This window comes from Ctenopharyngodon idella, chromosome 9 (genome assembly GCF_019924925.1).
Source record: "Ctenopharyngodon idella isolate HZGC_01 chromosome 9, HZGC01, whole genome shotgun sequence".
Taxonomy (NCBI): Eukaryota; Metazoa; Chordata; class Actinopteri; order Cypriniformes; family Xenocyprididae; genus Ctenopharyngodon; species Ctenopharyngodon idella.
In genome coordinates, this window is record NC_067228.1 from 32537434 (window position 1) to 32552172 (window position 14739).

Consider the following 14739-nt stretch of genomic DNA (forward strand, 5'->3'; position numbering starts at 1 on the left):
AGAGAGAGTTTGATTTTTATTTTTATTTCTCCTGTTTGCGTCAGTTCTGATAAAACTACATCCTTCCTTCCCACCATCTCCTCGACAGAACAAGAATACATTTGTTTGAAATTTAAAAATGAACTAGACAGCTCTGGCATCCTCTCTCCCATTTCTGAGCATGTGTCCATTTAGAGATCCTGTTCCTCTGACCTCTCGGGTCATTTCCCGTCCGCTGCTCATCCACTGCTCAAGTGCTTTGTTTTCCTTTTTTTATTGTTCTATAAGGATGCATCTAAATAGCAGGCAATCAATATTGGCCACAACAGAGTGTCTGTTATTTGCATAATGGTGTTGTTTTATTCACTTAAGTCTGTTTGTGGCTTTGGTAACAGAAGGCAGAATCCGTCTTACAGAGTCGTTATGTAATGTAGGAAGACACTTCCTCCAAGTGGACAAATATGCTGTAAGAAGACTGACACGCTTAAATTGATTTGAACTTGGAGGATTTCACTGTTAATACTGCTCAGAGTCTGTTCTGTGTGAGTGTAGTTTGGCTGGATTGCAGACAGAATGTGTTTGTTTGGAACAAAAACAAATTTGAGATATTTTTGCTTCTTAGTTTTTAGTTTCACTTAAAGTTTTGAGATTATTTTTATAGTATATTAAATATTTTTTTTCTCAAAAGATCAAGGACTTTAATTCATATATACTATATTCATAAACACTATTTTCAGTGCATTTCTTTCCATTTTTTCATTTCCGTTTTAATATACATTTATTATGGTCCTTTTAAGGCAAGACAGCACAGGTGAATTGGGTAAAAATGTAACTAATATCACCACACTTCCCCAGTTGTTTAATCACTACACACTAAGACAATACATTTTGTATTACAAGATTTCAGAAATGTTATGTTTAAATATGGAAATGAGGCTTTATCTAATTAAAAATGCACTTATTTGCATACATTACCAGAACAGAACTGTAAACACTGGATAAAGCCAGGTTTAAAATTAGTTCACTTCAGAATTAAAATTTCCTGATAATTTACTCACCCCCATGTCATCCAAGATGTTTATGTCTTTCTTTCTTCAGTTGAAAAGAAATTATGGTTTTTGAGGAAAAGATTCCAGTATTTTTCTCCATACTTATAAGGGTCTTGTCTAGCAAAACGATCAGTCATTTTCTAAAAAAAAACAAAAATGATACCTCAGATGCTTGTCGTGCACTGCTCTGTGACGCATCGCAGACATAAACATCTTGGATGACATGGCGGTGAGTAAATTATCAGGAACTTTTAATTCTGAAGTGAACTAATCCTTTAAGGGTATTTTGGATATCTATTTTTTATCTCTCCATAAGTCAGAAAATGCTGTCAACAGCCTGGAAAAAAAAAAGAAGTGCTGCTGAACTGGAGATTGCTTCCACCCCTAACAGCTTCCACTCTTCTGGGAAAGCTTTGCAGAAGATTTTGGAGTGTTTCTGCAGGAATTTTTGGCCATTCATCCAGTAGAGCATTTGTGAGGTCAGGCACTGATGTTGGACGAGAAGGCCTTACTCACAATCTCTATTCCAGTTCATCCTAAAGGTGTTTGATGGGGTTGAGGTCAGGACTCTGTGCGGGACAGTCAAGTTCTTCCACACTAAACTCATCCAACTATGTCTTTATGGACCTTGATTTTTGCACTGGGGCACAGTCATGCTGGAATAGACAAGGGCCTTCCCCAAACTGTTCCCACAAACCATAGCACTGTCTAAAATGTCTTGGTATGCTAAAGCATTAAAGGGTTAGTTCACCCAAAAATGAAAATTCTGTCATTAATTACTCACCCTCATGTCATTGCACACCCGTAAGACCTTCGTTCATCTTCAGAACAGAAATTAAGATATTTCTGATGCAGTCCAAGAGCTCTCTGATCCCCCAAAGACAGCAACACAGTTACCACCCAGAAAGGAGGTAAAGACCTCGTTAAAAAATTCCATGTAACTACAGTGGCTTAACCTTAATTTTATGAAGTGACGGGAATACTTTTTTTGCACAAAAAAAACAACAAAACAAAACAAACAAAAAAAAAACCCAAACAAAACAAAAAGAATTACTTTATTCAACAATTTCTTCTCTTCCGTGTCAGTCTCAGAATCTTTTCACATTGTAAACACAGTGCAGTGCTTCCTGGTTCTATGTCAGAATGCATCAATGCATCTATGTCAGAACCAGGGCTGTCAAGCGATTACAATTTTTTATCTAATTAATTACATGATGTGACGATTAATTCAATTGTAAATTAAATGTACATCAAATTTGGCTGAGAAATTACCCCCAAAAGATCATTTAAAAATCATTATTGTGTAAAACAAATAGACATTACAAAAAAAAATAGTTTTAGAAAGAAATATTTTATTTGATTCATCGCATTTACACTTGTGCAAGTCATGACAAAAACAGCACTGATATTGCGCTAATACGCGAGTAAAATAGCTTCACTATATCATATGATGTAAATATGAGACGAAAACTCAAACTGTGGAATTTTTGCCCCCATATCTTGAATTTTAGAGTCATTCTAACTACATTCTGTAGGCTACATCACGTAGTGAGTTGTTGCCCTTCATCATATTCATCATCAATCAACTGTATGAAATGTCAGATGACCTATGTAGGTCTGGGGCGGGGCAAGTGTGTTAAATGCGTTATTTTTTACAATTAATTAATCTAAATAATGCATAGAATCATCAGCCCTAGTCAGAACGCATCAAAAATATCTTAATTTGTGTTCCAAAGATGAACAAAGGTCTTACGGGTGTGGAACAAAATTAGTTGTGAGTAATTAATTACAGAATTTTCATTTTTGGGTGAACTAACCCTGTAAGATTCCCTTGACTGGAAGCAAGGGGCTAGGCCCAACCCCTGGAAAACAGACTCATACCATTATCTCCCCTCCAACAAGCATTACAGTTGGCACAATGCAGTCAGGTAGGTAACGGTCTCCTGGCATCTGCCAAACCCAGACTTGCTCATCAGACTGCCAAACAGAGAATCGTGATTCATCACTCCATAGAGCACATTTCCACTGCCCCAGAGTCCAGACTCCATCCAACACTTGGCATTGTACTTGGTTATGCGAGGCTTGCATGCAGCTGCTCGGCCATGGAAACCCATTCCATGAAGCTCCCGCTGATATTATGCTGATATTAATGCTAGTGGAAGTTTGGAACTCTTCAGCTGTTCCTAAAGTCTTCCACTTTACAATAATTCCACTTACAGTTGACCATTGACTCTAGCATGGATGAAATTTCATGAACTGGCTAAATGCAAAGGTGGCATCCTATCATTGTACCAAGCTTGAATTCACGGAGCACATCAGAATGACCACTTTTCCCCCCACAAATGTTAGATAATACAGACTGCATGGATAAGTGCTTGATTTTATATACCTGTGGCAATGGGTCTGATTGAAACACCTGAATTAAAGAACTAAGAGGTATGTCCCTAAACTTTTGTCCATATAGTGTATCTCAAAATTGACCAATACTTGGAAAAAAAAAACAATGTATTTGCCTGTAGTGTCTTGCCTCAAATGTAATGTGATAATTCTACTGGCAAAACTGCACCCAATACTTACAGTATACATCACAGAAACTCATTGATTGATAGAAGCACTGTGAACTGCGCCTAGTAATAAACACTGTGTGGAGTTTGATCGTGGGTCATGTGTTGTTGTAGAAGTACAGCCTGGGTGAGGATGGTATTGAATATTTGAAAAGGTTTGGTTAAAAATGCAGCACCATGGCCCTGGCACAGAGTTGTTCCTCCAGTGCGGCAGGAGGGAAAGCAGTGCCACAGACACACCTTCTGTTCAATGCGCTGATAAAAACTGCAGTATCACACGGGTCTTGCTTGACATAATGACATGAATTTTTATGTAATATGAGAAGAGAATATCTGGACATCAGCAGAATTCTGCACAAGCTGCTTGTGATGACATTTGTTCTGATATTAAAGCACATGCTAATAGATTTATTATGACAAATTGGCACATTCCGAGAATAGAGTACAAAGTAATCAATGTGTGTTTGTGACCATAATTTACTTACCACATTAGTGATGTGTAAATATAGTTTAAAAAGTTGATTCATATGGATTTCATTTTTCTATAGCAATTAATTAAACATATTATAGGTTCAAATAAGTGAGTAAGACAGACAGTAAGTACATACACATATGCCAGACTACAGGCAACAGGGTTGTGCGAAAATATAGAAAATGGTAAAAATCATTATTATATTATTATAAATTATTATTATTATTAGGGGTTCAAGCATGTAGTGCTGAAACCCTATTGTAATTGTAAGGATTTTTATTTTTCTTCTGCCGTAAAACGAATCGTACAGCCCAAACAGTAAGGCCTAGAGACTTGAAACTTTGCCAGATGATAGTCCTCAATTTGGGGAGAACCTCAGAAGTTATGACCCCAATTGGCCAGTTAGTGGCGCTACAGCGATCAAAAATGCGAAACGGCTCATACTCATAGACCGTTTGTTGTAGACTCAAGAGTCTTATATCATTGTAATCCTTGGCCTTAAAACAAATAAAATGTATATCTCCGATTTCATTTCAATTTTTCCACCATTTTGAATTTTGTCCAAAACCTACTTTTGCGAACTAGTCCTAGGTTTTTCGCCCGATCGGAACCAAACCAGTGCAGAAATGTTCTCTGGAGTCTGAATATCAAAAGTTATCAAAAAAAAGTTGAAATTTTGATTCACGGTCGCTAAGGGGCGCCAAAACGTACGATGAGGGCGGAGCCACTTTTACTAAGATGGCTATAACTCGAGAACGAAATGAGATATTTGCACCAAACTTGGTACACATGTGTAAGGGCTCAATCTTTGGTCATGATTAAAAAAAATGCATCGATTGGACACTAGGTGGCGCTATAACTTGAAAAAAACATGAAAACAGCTGTAACTATACAACCGTTAGTCCGATTGACTTGAAATTTGGTATACAGTGTCTTGGTCCAAGGGGGCATGATGGTCTATGAGGACATTGGCGTATCTCAAAAAACATGGCCACCATCGGCCAATGAAGTTTGAGCACCTATTAGACAAGGTTAACGGAGGCCGATCGGAACACAACTCAGTGAGCATGTTCGACTCATGGTCCTAGAGGTCTGTAAGAATTTTGAAAGAAATCGGCCACTAGTTGGTGCTAACGAGTTTTATGTCTCAGTAATCACGTGGTGTTGCACAGATGCACACAATATGCATATCATTTGATAGATTTCCTCATTCTGAACAACTTTGCTTCAAGAACCTATGCTGCAAATATGTGAAAAACCTACTTTTGCGAACGGAACCACTGCAGGACAATTTCTCTGGACTCTCTAGATCAATAATTATTAAAAAAAATTTGAACTTTACTCTTTGGGTCGCTATAACAGGGTCATTTAGAAAGTGGGCGTGGCTAAATATACCCAAAAGCCTATAAAACCTAAACGAAAACTCAGAACTTCACGAAAATAGGTGAGCACATGCAGCATATGACTCTAAAGAAGCACACCAATGTTTGTACAGATCGGACCATAGGTGGTGCTATAACTGTTAAAAACCTTTAAAAAACATATGTTTTTAATGGTTTTGGATGAAAATGTGTATAACGTGTGGTTGACTTATTTTCACGGGAGTCATGTCCTTAGACTCCTGAAACCATGCCGAGTCCAACGATACCAGACTTGCCAGGTTTGGGCTTATGGTTTGTGCAATGTTGTGATTTAGCACTTAAAAAACTTTTGCGAATATCTTCGAAACCGTTAGTCCAATCGAGACGTAACCAGTGTAGGAAACACGAAACCTAAGTTGATTAACTAACCGCCAAAGCCCAAATGTCAAAATTTTGATAGGAAGTGGCAAAAAATCCAATCAAAGACATTCTTGGATCATTTTTTATGCTCTCATATATGTAAGTGTCTATAACTTAAAAACGAAATGAGATATTTTTACCAAATTTGAAACACGTATGTATGGACACACTCTGAGGACACCCAAAAAAAGTGGTGGAGATCGGGCAATAGGTGACACTATAACTGTCAAAAAACCTTTAAAAACCATGTTTTTCCTTACTAAATTGCCTGTATTGACTGTAAATGGTCTTTTCCATCTATGATCTAAGTGTTTACATGCTTTCTAAATAAAATATAATACCTTTTTATGTGCGGTAAATGCTGCTTGCAACTTTAATTATTATTATTATTATTATTATTATTTATATATTATCTTATTATTATTATTATATTAAATCCAGTGACACTAGTTGTAAATTCTTTTTGTCATGCTTCAGCAAATGAGATGTTATGACATTTTACCATATATATATATATATATATATATGTATATATAGTCAGTCTGAATATAGTCTGAATATTTCACAGAAAGCAGTCATTTATTATTGAAGAGATTTACAGTGTACTCTGTCAGCCAGAACCAATATAAAACTGTTTGCCAATATTTCACTGTGTATTTGTGTTGTATAAAGGTTAACAAAACACTGAAGAATAAACCTAATGGTCCCACATTATCATCCTTTTGTTTTCCAGAAATCATTCATTCAAAGTCCCACCAAACATCACCCCAAATCCATTACTCAGGTATTACAACCATCCTGTTTGTCAGTCCATCTCCTGTCAGTCACAGTGTTGAAGTATAACATTATGTTATGTATAGAGAGGTTTATGTCTGTCTCTCTCTCTCTCTGTTTCTCTGTATTAATGTTTGTCTCTCAGGTGCCATCAGAAAAGATCCTACGGGCAGGTAAAGTGTTACGAAACACCATCTTGTTCCGGGCACCACAAATGATCAGAGACAGGAAGTACCACCTAAAAACATACAGGTAAATACAAGTATTATTTACATATATTTTTCAATTTATACTTTATTATCACATTTTATTTAAAGTGCACTTTAAATAAATAATAAGTATATAATAAATAATTTAAAATGAAGACATTTACTTTAAAATACATCATCATCGTTAATCAATAAATCATTGTTTTAATAATCTTATTTAATAATCTTATTTTTATGTGTTGACTAGCATACTAAAGCACATGTAAAGTACTTGATTATAATTTTAACTGTTATTCAATACTACATTTAATGTAAACACATTTTAAATGTACTAAATTGCAATTACATCATTATATGAAATTTCAAATATATTTAAATACATGACATACCGTCAGGCGCTGTGTAGGCTGTAGTAAACGCACGATCACAAAGGATAACAAAAAGAGTCTTTAATAATAAATTCCACTACTAGAAACACATAGGAGAATCACATGGAAGAAGCTCAGGAAATAACCACGCTTAAACAAAAACAATACCGAACAATGAAACAAAGGAAACTGAGGGCTTAAATACAAGGGAGAGTAATCAGCTGAACAGAAACAGGTGCATGGAACTAATTAACAACCAAGGAAACTAACTAGGGAACACAGGCAAACCAGAACAGGGAAAACAGAACCAAAACACAATGAAACTAAACCAAAACAAAACATGTTACACATACAAATTTAAATAGAAATGACATTATTATACGGCAGAGGAGAAGATGCATTGCAATTAATTCGCGTTATTTTAACATTATGTTTAGTTTTTACCTAAAACGATCAGATGGTAATACACAAATACGGACATGTCCATATTCAGGCATTTCACAAAATGGGCTTTAAAAGCTTGCTCCTTTACAGGAGATTTAGTTCACAAACAACTGACAGTTGTGACCTAAATATGATTTTCATTTGTATAAATCGTAAGATTCGACATTAGTAACTTACTTTTCGCGCCATCAGTCGTACGCGCACTCGAGCTCAGAATCTCCTGCTCTTGGCTCATTTTGAATCAGACTTGTGAATTCAGTGAACTGGTAACTGGAGACACACTCTGACCAGATAATTTAAATCAGTGAGTTGTTGATTCAAGAATGAATCTTTCAGTGTGATTCAGTGTGAATACTTGTGTTGAGTGGATTAATGGATTATTTTAAGTATCCTGCACACCTGTGTTTGTTGTAGGCGGTGCTGTATGGGCACAGAGCTTGTTGATTGGCTGATGCAGCACACTTCCTGTGTGCACTCTCGTGTTCAGGCTGTGGGGATGTGGCAGGTGCTGCTGGAGGAGGGAGTCTTAAACCACGGTGAGGGTGTCATACTCATTGACTTTCAAAAGTTTAGGGTCATTAAGAAATATTAAAGAAATTAATACTTATATTCAGTAAAAGCATATTAAACTGATCAAAAATTACATTGTTACAAAAAAGGCTAATTTTACTGTTTTTCATCAGATATTAAGATCTATTATCCAGATGATAATTTCCCTTTAGAGTGGCACTACAAATGTGATGTGGTCGAATGTGTTTCTGTGTTTATATATTCTTTGTGGTTCCTGTTCTGTGTTGTGCTGCAGTGGACCAGGAGCTGAGTTTCCAAGATAAGTATCTGTTTTATCGCTTCCTGGACGATGAGACAGAGGAGGCACCCCTCCCCAATGAGGAAGAGCAGAAAGAGAGTGATGAAGAACTGCAGGACACCCTGCTGCTCCTCTCTCAGATCGGACCTGACGCCCATCTGCGAATGATCCTGCGGAAACAGTACGTTCTTCCTCAGAAACATCAGCGCCTGCTAATATGAGTCATTACGTCCCCCAGAGGACTCTGGGTTATAAAGAGAAGTGCCTCAAAGTGATCTGATCTATATCTGCCACTGTTTGGCTGCTTTCCTATGAACTTTCCCACAATTCTGATAGTCTGAAACTCTCCAAAGACAGATTAGACGTTTATATGCATGCTGTAACTGAAGCAGAGACCTTTTAAAGGTCCTTGAAGATGTAAAATCTGCACCAGGACAACACTTTTTAAAATGTCAGATAGTTCCAAAGTCATCACTGCCTAATGACATCCTTGTCCTTTCTGCTCTGCACTGCAGGCCTGACCAGAGGACAGTAGATGACCTGGAGATCATTTACGAGGAGCTGCTACATATTAAAGCCTTATCACATCTCTCTACCACTGTAAGTCCACATGACAGTCCCCTAAATTATCGCTCTGTGTGCGTACGGAACATTCTGGCATCTCGCGTGTTTAGTATCTGCTATTTTGGCTGAAGTAATATTACAGCGACAAAAGACTTGTTATGTTCAACAATTTTACCTAAAGCACAGTCGACGGAGGTGTCATGTTTTGTTGATGCTTGTAGGCTGCTTTACAGAGAGAGCGCTCGCATTGTTGCCATGTCCACTTAATATAAGCGTTTTTTGGGCTTGTTTAAGGTTGGCTCATAAAGCGATCAAGTTTATGGAGTTATTAAGTAAGCAGGTGCGGCTCACGATATTTTGGTATTATTTTCTGCATAAAGCATTTTGATTTATTTCGTTTTTTTATGGGCTTGTTCTTATTTGCTGTTTTTCTAGCAGGATCTGGCAACACAAATGAGTCAAGGCTTATACTGCTTTCCCCGTGATAGCTTGCACTGCACATACAGAAGAGAGACACATCTCTGATATGTCATAAACAACTAGCTGTTCAGTTCAGTTCCATACATACCGCGGTGAATTTTTCACTACCTGCAGTTAATTCAGTCATAGAATGTGGATGTCACTCCTGTAAACTACTGACCGGTGTGTGTGTGTGTGTGTGTGTGTGTGCAGAACAGATTAAGCACTAAAAGCTGAATTGACAACCGAATTTTGCTGCAGTGTGTACATGGCCTATATAAGGTTAGAGGAAATGAGTTTTGTATACACACATTTCAGTAAAAGAACGATTAAGACAAAAATGAAAATTCTATCATCACCTGTAACACTTTTTTTCTTTTGTGCAAAATAAAAGAAGAACTTACGCAGAATGTTTTGCTGGCCTCTGTTTCTCATAAAATGAAAGTGGATGGGAACAGATGGTGTTCGTCTCCACAAAGGACAAAAAAGCACCATAAAAGTAGTCCCACCCATACTCTTGTGATAAAGAAGTGCACTTCAAATCTTTTCAAATCTTTTTAAAAAAAGTATATATGTATAAATGTATAAAAAACTGTATTGTACTTACAATATTATTGAAGTAAAAGGACACACAAGTGTACTTAAAGTGCTCTTAACACACTTAAAGGATTAGTCCACTTTCAAATAAAAATTTCCTGATAATTTACTCACCCCCATGTCATCCAAGATGTCCATGTCCTTCTTTCTTCAGTCGAAAAGAAATTAAGGTTTTTGATGAAAACATTCCAGGATTATTCTCCTTATAGTGGATTTCAATTGATCTTTCGCCGGGAGTTTGATTGACAAGCGATCTAACCAATCATAACGCAGAATCCGCCATTTTGTCTGACAAAGCAGTCAGGAGTTAGAAGATTAACCTCGGTGGACTTGAACTTAAAAAAATGGTGTGGACTGACGTCTTTCCGCATTTGAAACAACATATCTTCTCATGTTCATTCATGTTTATTTGATACTATAAATTAACTAGTAGGAAGAGATGATCGGTTTATGAACCGCTTGAGCTGAGGCGCTACAGCGATCTGTCACGACACATTAAAGAGCCACTCTTTGCTCTTTTCACTCTGTGTGGCGTGACAGCGCCATGGTTTGTCGGACAAAGCAACAGTAACTAAGGGGGGCGGGTCTTTGCGAAGGGTCAGTTGGCCCTTCAAAGGGCTTTAAACGATACCAGACGATGAATAAGGGTCTTATCTAGTGAAACGATCAGTCATTTTCTAAAAAAATAAATAAAAATTATATACGTTTTAACCATAGACGCTCGTCTTGAACTAGCTCTCTTCTTCTTCTTCTAGTAGAATCACGGCAGTGTAGACGCTGCTATGTGTATTACTGCCCTCCACAGGTCAAAGTTTGAACTAATTGTTATATACTTGCACTAGCATATTGTATATGACAAACTTTGACCTGTGTATATAACGTATATAATTTTTTTTTTTTTTTTTTTTAGAAAATCGTTTTGCTAGATAAGACCCTTATTCCTCTTCTGGTATCGTTTAAAGCCCTTTGAAGCTGCACTGAAACTGACATTTGGACCTTCAACTTTTACTTCGTAATAATGTCAAATTAAAACTTTTATCTTAAAGTACATTTTAAATCATGAAAAGTACTTGATTATAATTTTAACTATAGCGTATTATTCTATATTACATTTAAAGTTAATAAATGTACTGTACTGCAACAATATTAATACAGATTTCAAATATATGTAAATACATGACACAAGCTTCAATATAAATTAAAGTAAAGTACTTAAAGGGTTATTTCACCCAAAAACGAAAATTCTGTCATTTATTACTCACCCTCATGTCGTTATACACAAATTAAGATATTCTGATGAAATCCGAGAGGTTTATGACTTGTCCATAGACAGCAATATAATCAACACATTCAAGGTCCAGAAAGGTACTAAAGACATTGTTAAAACAGTCGACGTGACTGCAGTGGTTCAACCTTAATTTTATGAAGCGACGCAAGAAAGTATTCTCGTCGCTTCATAACATTAAGGTTGAACCACTGCAGTCACATCGACTATTTTTACGGTGTCTTTACTACCTTTTTGGACCTTGAAAGTGGTGGTTAAATTGCTGTCTATGGACGAGTCAGAGAGTTCTCAGATTTTATAAAAAATATCTTAATTTGTGTTCAGAAGATGAACGTAGGTCTTACGGGTTTAGAACGACGAGGTAATTAATGATAGAATTTTCAGTTTTGTGTGAACTAACCCTTTAAGTTCTACTTAAGCGGGTAAAAAAGCACTATAAAGTTCAGCTAAATGCGTTTAATCTAAATTTTTACTATAATACATCTATAATAAATTTAATTACAATTAACATGCAATTAAGTGTCTGAAAACATTACATTCAGTCCGCATATATTCTTTTAAAATATATTATTTCCATAATAAGTTCTCTTTTTGAAAGTGTTCTTCTCGATCACAAGTGTACATAAGTCTATACTATATTTAATATTTAATAAAAGTCTTTTGAGATCAGGTTGTGTGAAGAAACAGACTAAAATTGAATTCATTATTCACTGAAAAAGCTGCTTTGAGCCAGGTTTGACTTCAGTAATGAGATATTCAATAACAAACATTGTCATCAATATCAAACCTGGCGTGGCATATCTTGACACGCCACATTTGAATGTACATGAATGAGAGGTATGATTTTCATTAAATTATTAATTTCTATGACTCCGCTCTACAGTTTTCCACAGAGGGGAAAAAAAACAAGTTATATGGGTTTGGAATGACACAATTGTGCATAAAAATGAATAGCAAGCTGAACTTTAATATGTGTGTATTGTTTAAAATATCATCTGCTTTCAAATAACGCTGATTTTCCTTTTTTCATAATTACATGGTGACATTTGTTTCATCAGTAATATAGAGTCTATTGTATTCTCTTTCCTCCTCAGGTGAAGAGGGAATTAGCTGGTGTTCTAATATTTGAGTCACATGCAAAAGCAGGCACAGTGTGTAAGTGTCAAAATGATTATACCATGAACATGTTAACTTTGCAAAATTAAGTCAAACCACACAGAAACAAACAGATTTAAAAGACTACTGAATTTATCTGCCTAATCTGTGCTGATAAATGTTTCTGTGCTATTATAATCAGATAAGTTTCATGTTAATTATTGATCTCTTTTGTTCCTAGTGTTTAATCAAGGGGAAGAGGGGACGTCATGGTACATCATTCTGAAGGGCTCCGTTAACGTGGTGATCTATGGAAAGGTCAGACTAGTAATTCTCTACTAATGCTTCATGTTCAACAGACTAATTAAGCGTTTAATGTGTGATAATGCAGGCCAGCTAATGACTCTCAAGCCAATTATAGTACATGCAAACTGTGCCAGGAAAGTGTGTGTGTGCAAATTCAATTAAAGCTAGAATATGTTTTCATAACTGTCTGTGCTGTTTGCTGCTTTGTCTGGCTCTCGGCAGACAGCAGCGGGCTGTTGAGATGTAATGTCTCTTCGCAGGGTGTAGTTTGTACATTACACGAGGGAGATGACTTTGGGAAGCTGGCTCTGGTGAATGATGCCCCCCGGGCAGCATCTATCGTACTGAGAGAGGACAACTGCCACTTCCTGAGAGTGGACAAGGAAGACTTCAACAGAATCCTCAGGGTCAGCGCTAATTATTCACTATCTGTGCTTAACAACCACAACAAAACAAATGGCCTGCACTTAAAAAAGTGCTTTGTCAAATATTCTACACTGTAAAAAGTGGTGCAGTTGATACCCTTAAATTTTGTTTTGTTGCTGTAACCTAATGTATTTAAGTTAAATTTAACTGTATAAATATTACAGTGTAATTTATAAAATCATAAAAATGCAGTACTGCAGTGGTAATACGGTACAGTGACGATAACAGATATATAATGTAATGTCGTGGTACACTGGTGTATACGCTACCAGTTATTCTTAAATATTTGAAATTATTTTGTAGACAAATCTAAATTGTAGTGTAGTATGATTTATATACTATTATAGTATTTACTAATATTTAGCTTTTGCTTTATATTTTCAGGTATTATTAGTTTAAGTTTTAGTAATTTTGTTTGTTTCTATTTAGCATTATTATTTTTTTTATTTCTGTTTTAGTTTTAGTAATTTTAGTACTTCAACTTCATTTCATTTAGTTGCCAGAGCAACTTTTCTAATTTTTAAATTTCTTTAATTTTCTGATTTTTAAAGTTAGATTTTTAGTATTATTGAAAATGTATTATAGTTATAATTTAGTTTATAATTTACTATATAATTTTTTAAATATTTTGAATTAGATTTTATTCTTTTATTTTCTGTTTTTACTTCTGTTTTAGTAATTTTGTTGTGCATTTTTGTCATTTTAGTTTAGTTTTTCCTTTAATATGTTTTATATATAGTTTTTAATCATTTTTATTTATCAGTTTTAATTCATTTAGTTTTAGTTAAATTTAAATGAGAAATGTTGCTTTGGCAGCTGGCTGAAATAAAAAAGTTTTTATTTTAAGTAACAAAAATGTTTTTTCTTCTTCTTTTAGTTATAGTTAGCGATAATAACCCTGGTACCTACATATGAATTTCTTTACACACATTGAAATGGGTGAGTTGTAACAGTTAGTGAAGGAAACATGTGAACTCCTTCAATATTGATTAAAATATTGATTAAAACAGAGTAAACAGAGCTGGAATATAGACAAAAAGAAGCTCAAATTTAAAAGTTACTACATAATTCCCCTAATTCCATTTTTGCTAGTGTATTTTCAGCCTAATGACTATGTAATTATCGTCGAACTGTTTTCTCATGCTGTCTCTGCATTTGTGTGTGTGTGTACAGTATAATCGTCCCTCCATCACCAGCACAGGGGAATCTCTGTCCCAGCGCTGTGACAATAGGGAGCTCAGCTCAGGAAAGCCAGAGCAGTGTCTAAGCGGAAGCTCAGTCTGATAGTGAGGGTGTGGGTGTTAGTGTCTTTGGCACAGACAGAAACAGGATGCCTTCTATCTAAACAAATATAGAGAGATTTAGTGAGATTTCACATTCTAGGGTCATTTGTTGCATAGTTACACACAACATGATGCAACTGAAAAAAGAAATTGTATTCACGGTATCAGTTTATGATGGATGCAACAGATATAAATGGTTAAGACCTTACTGAACATTTCAACCATTATTACATAGAAAAAATATACTGTTGATAAAATATAGCAGCACATATTTGT

The 14739-nt window shown here is 35.7% G+C and overlaps 1 protein-coding gene across 3 annotated transcripts in view; it reads left to right on the forward strand.

Moving 5' to 3' along the window:
• Nucleotides 1–14739, forward strand: part of rapgef4a (Rap guanine nucleotide exchange factor 4a) — an 89331-nt gene that overhangs the window by 53388 nt on the left and 21204 nt on the right. For 2 of the 3 annotated variants that reach the window (XR_007931552.1, XM_051905060.1), the window contains exons 7-14: nt 6579–6629; nt 6765–6871; nt 8055–8176; nt 8446–8629; nt 8964–9048; nt 12448–12508; nt 12690–12766; nt 13015–13161. Coding sequence is in view for 1 of the 3 variants with exons in the window: in XM_051905060.1 (XP_051761020.1) it covers nt 6579–6629; nt 6765–6871; nt 8055–8176; nt 8446–8629; nt 8964–9048; nt 12448–12508; nt 12690–12766; nt 13015–13161 (834 nt within the window). In the remaining 2 variants the exon portion in view is untranslated. The remainder of the gene's footprint in view (nt 1–6578; nt 6630–6764; nt 6872–8054; nt 8177–8445; nt 8630–8963; nt 9049–12447; nt 12509–12689; nt 12767–13014; nt 13162–14739) is intronic. The other variant, XR_007931553.1, reaches the window with a different exon arrangement.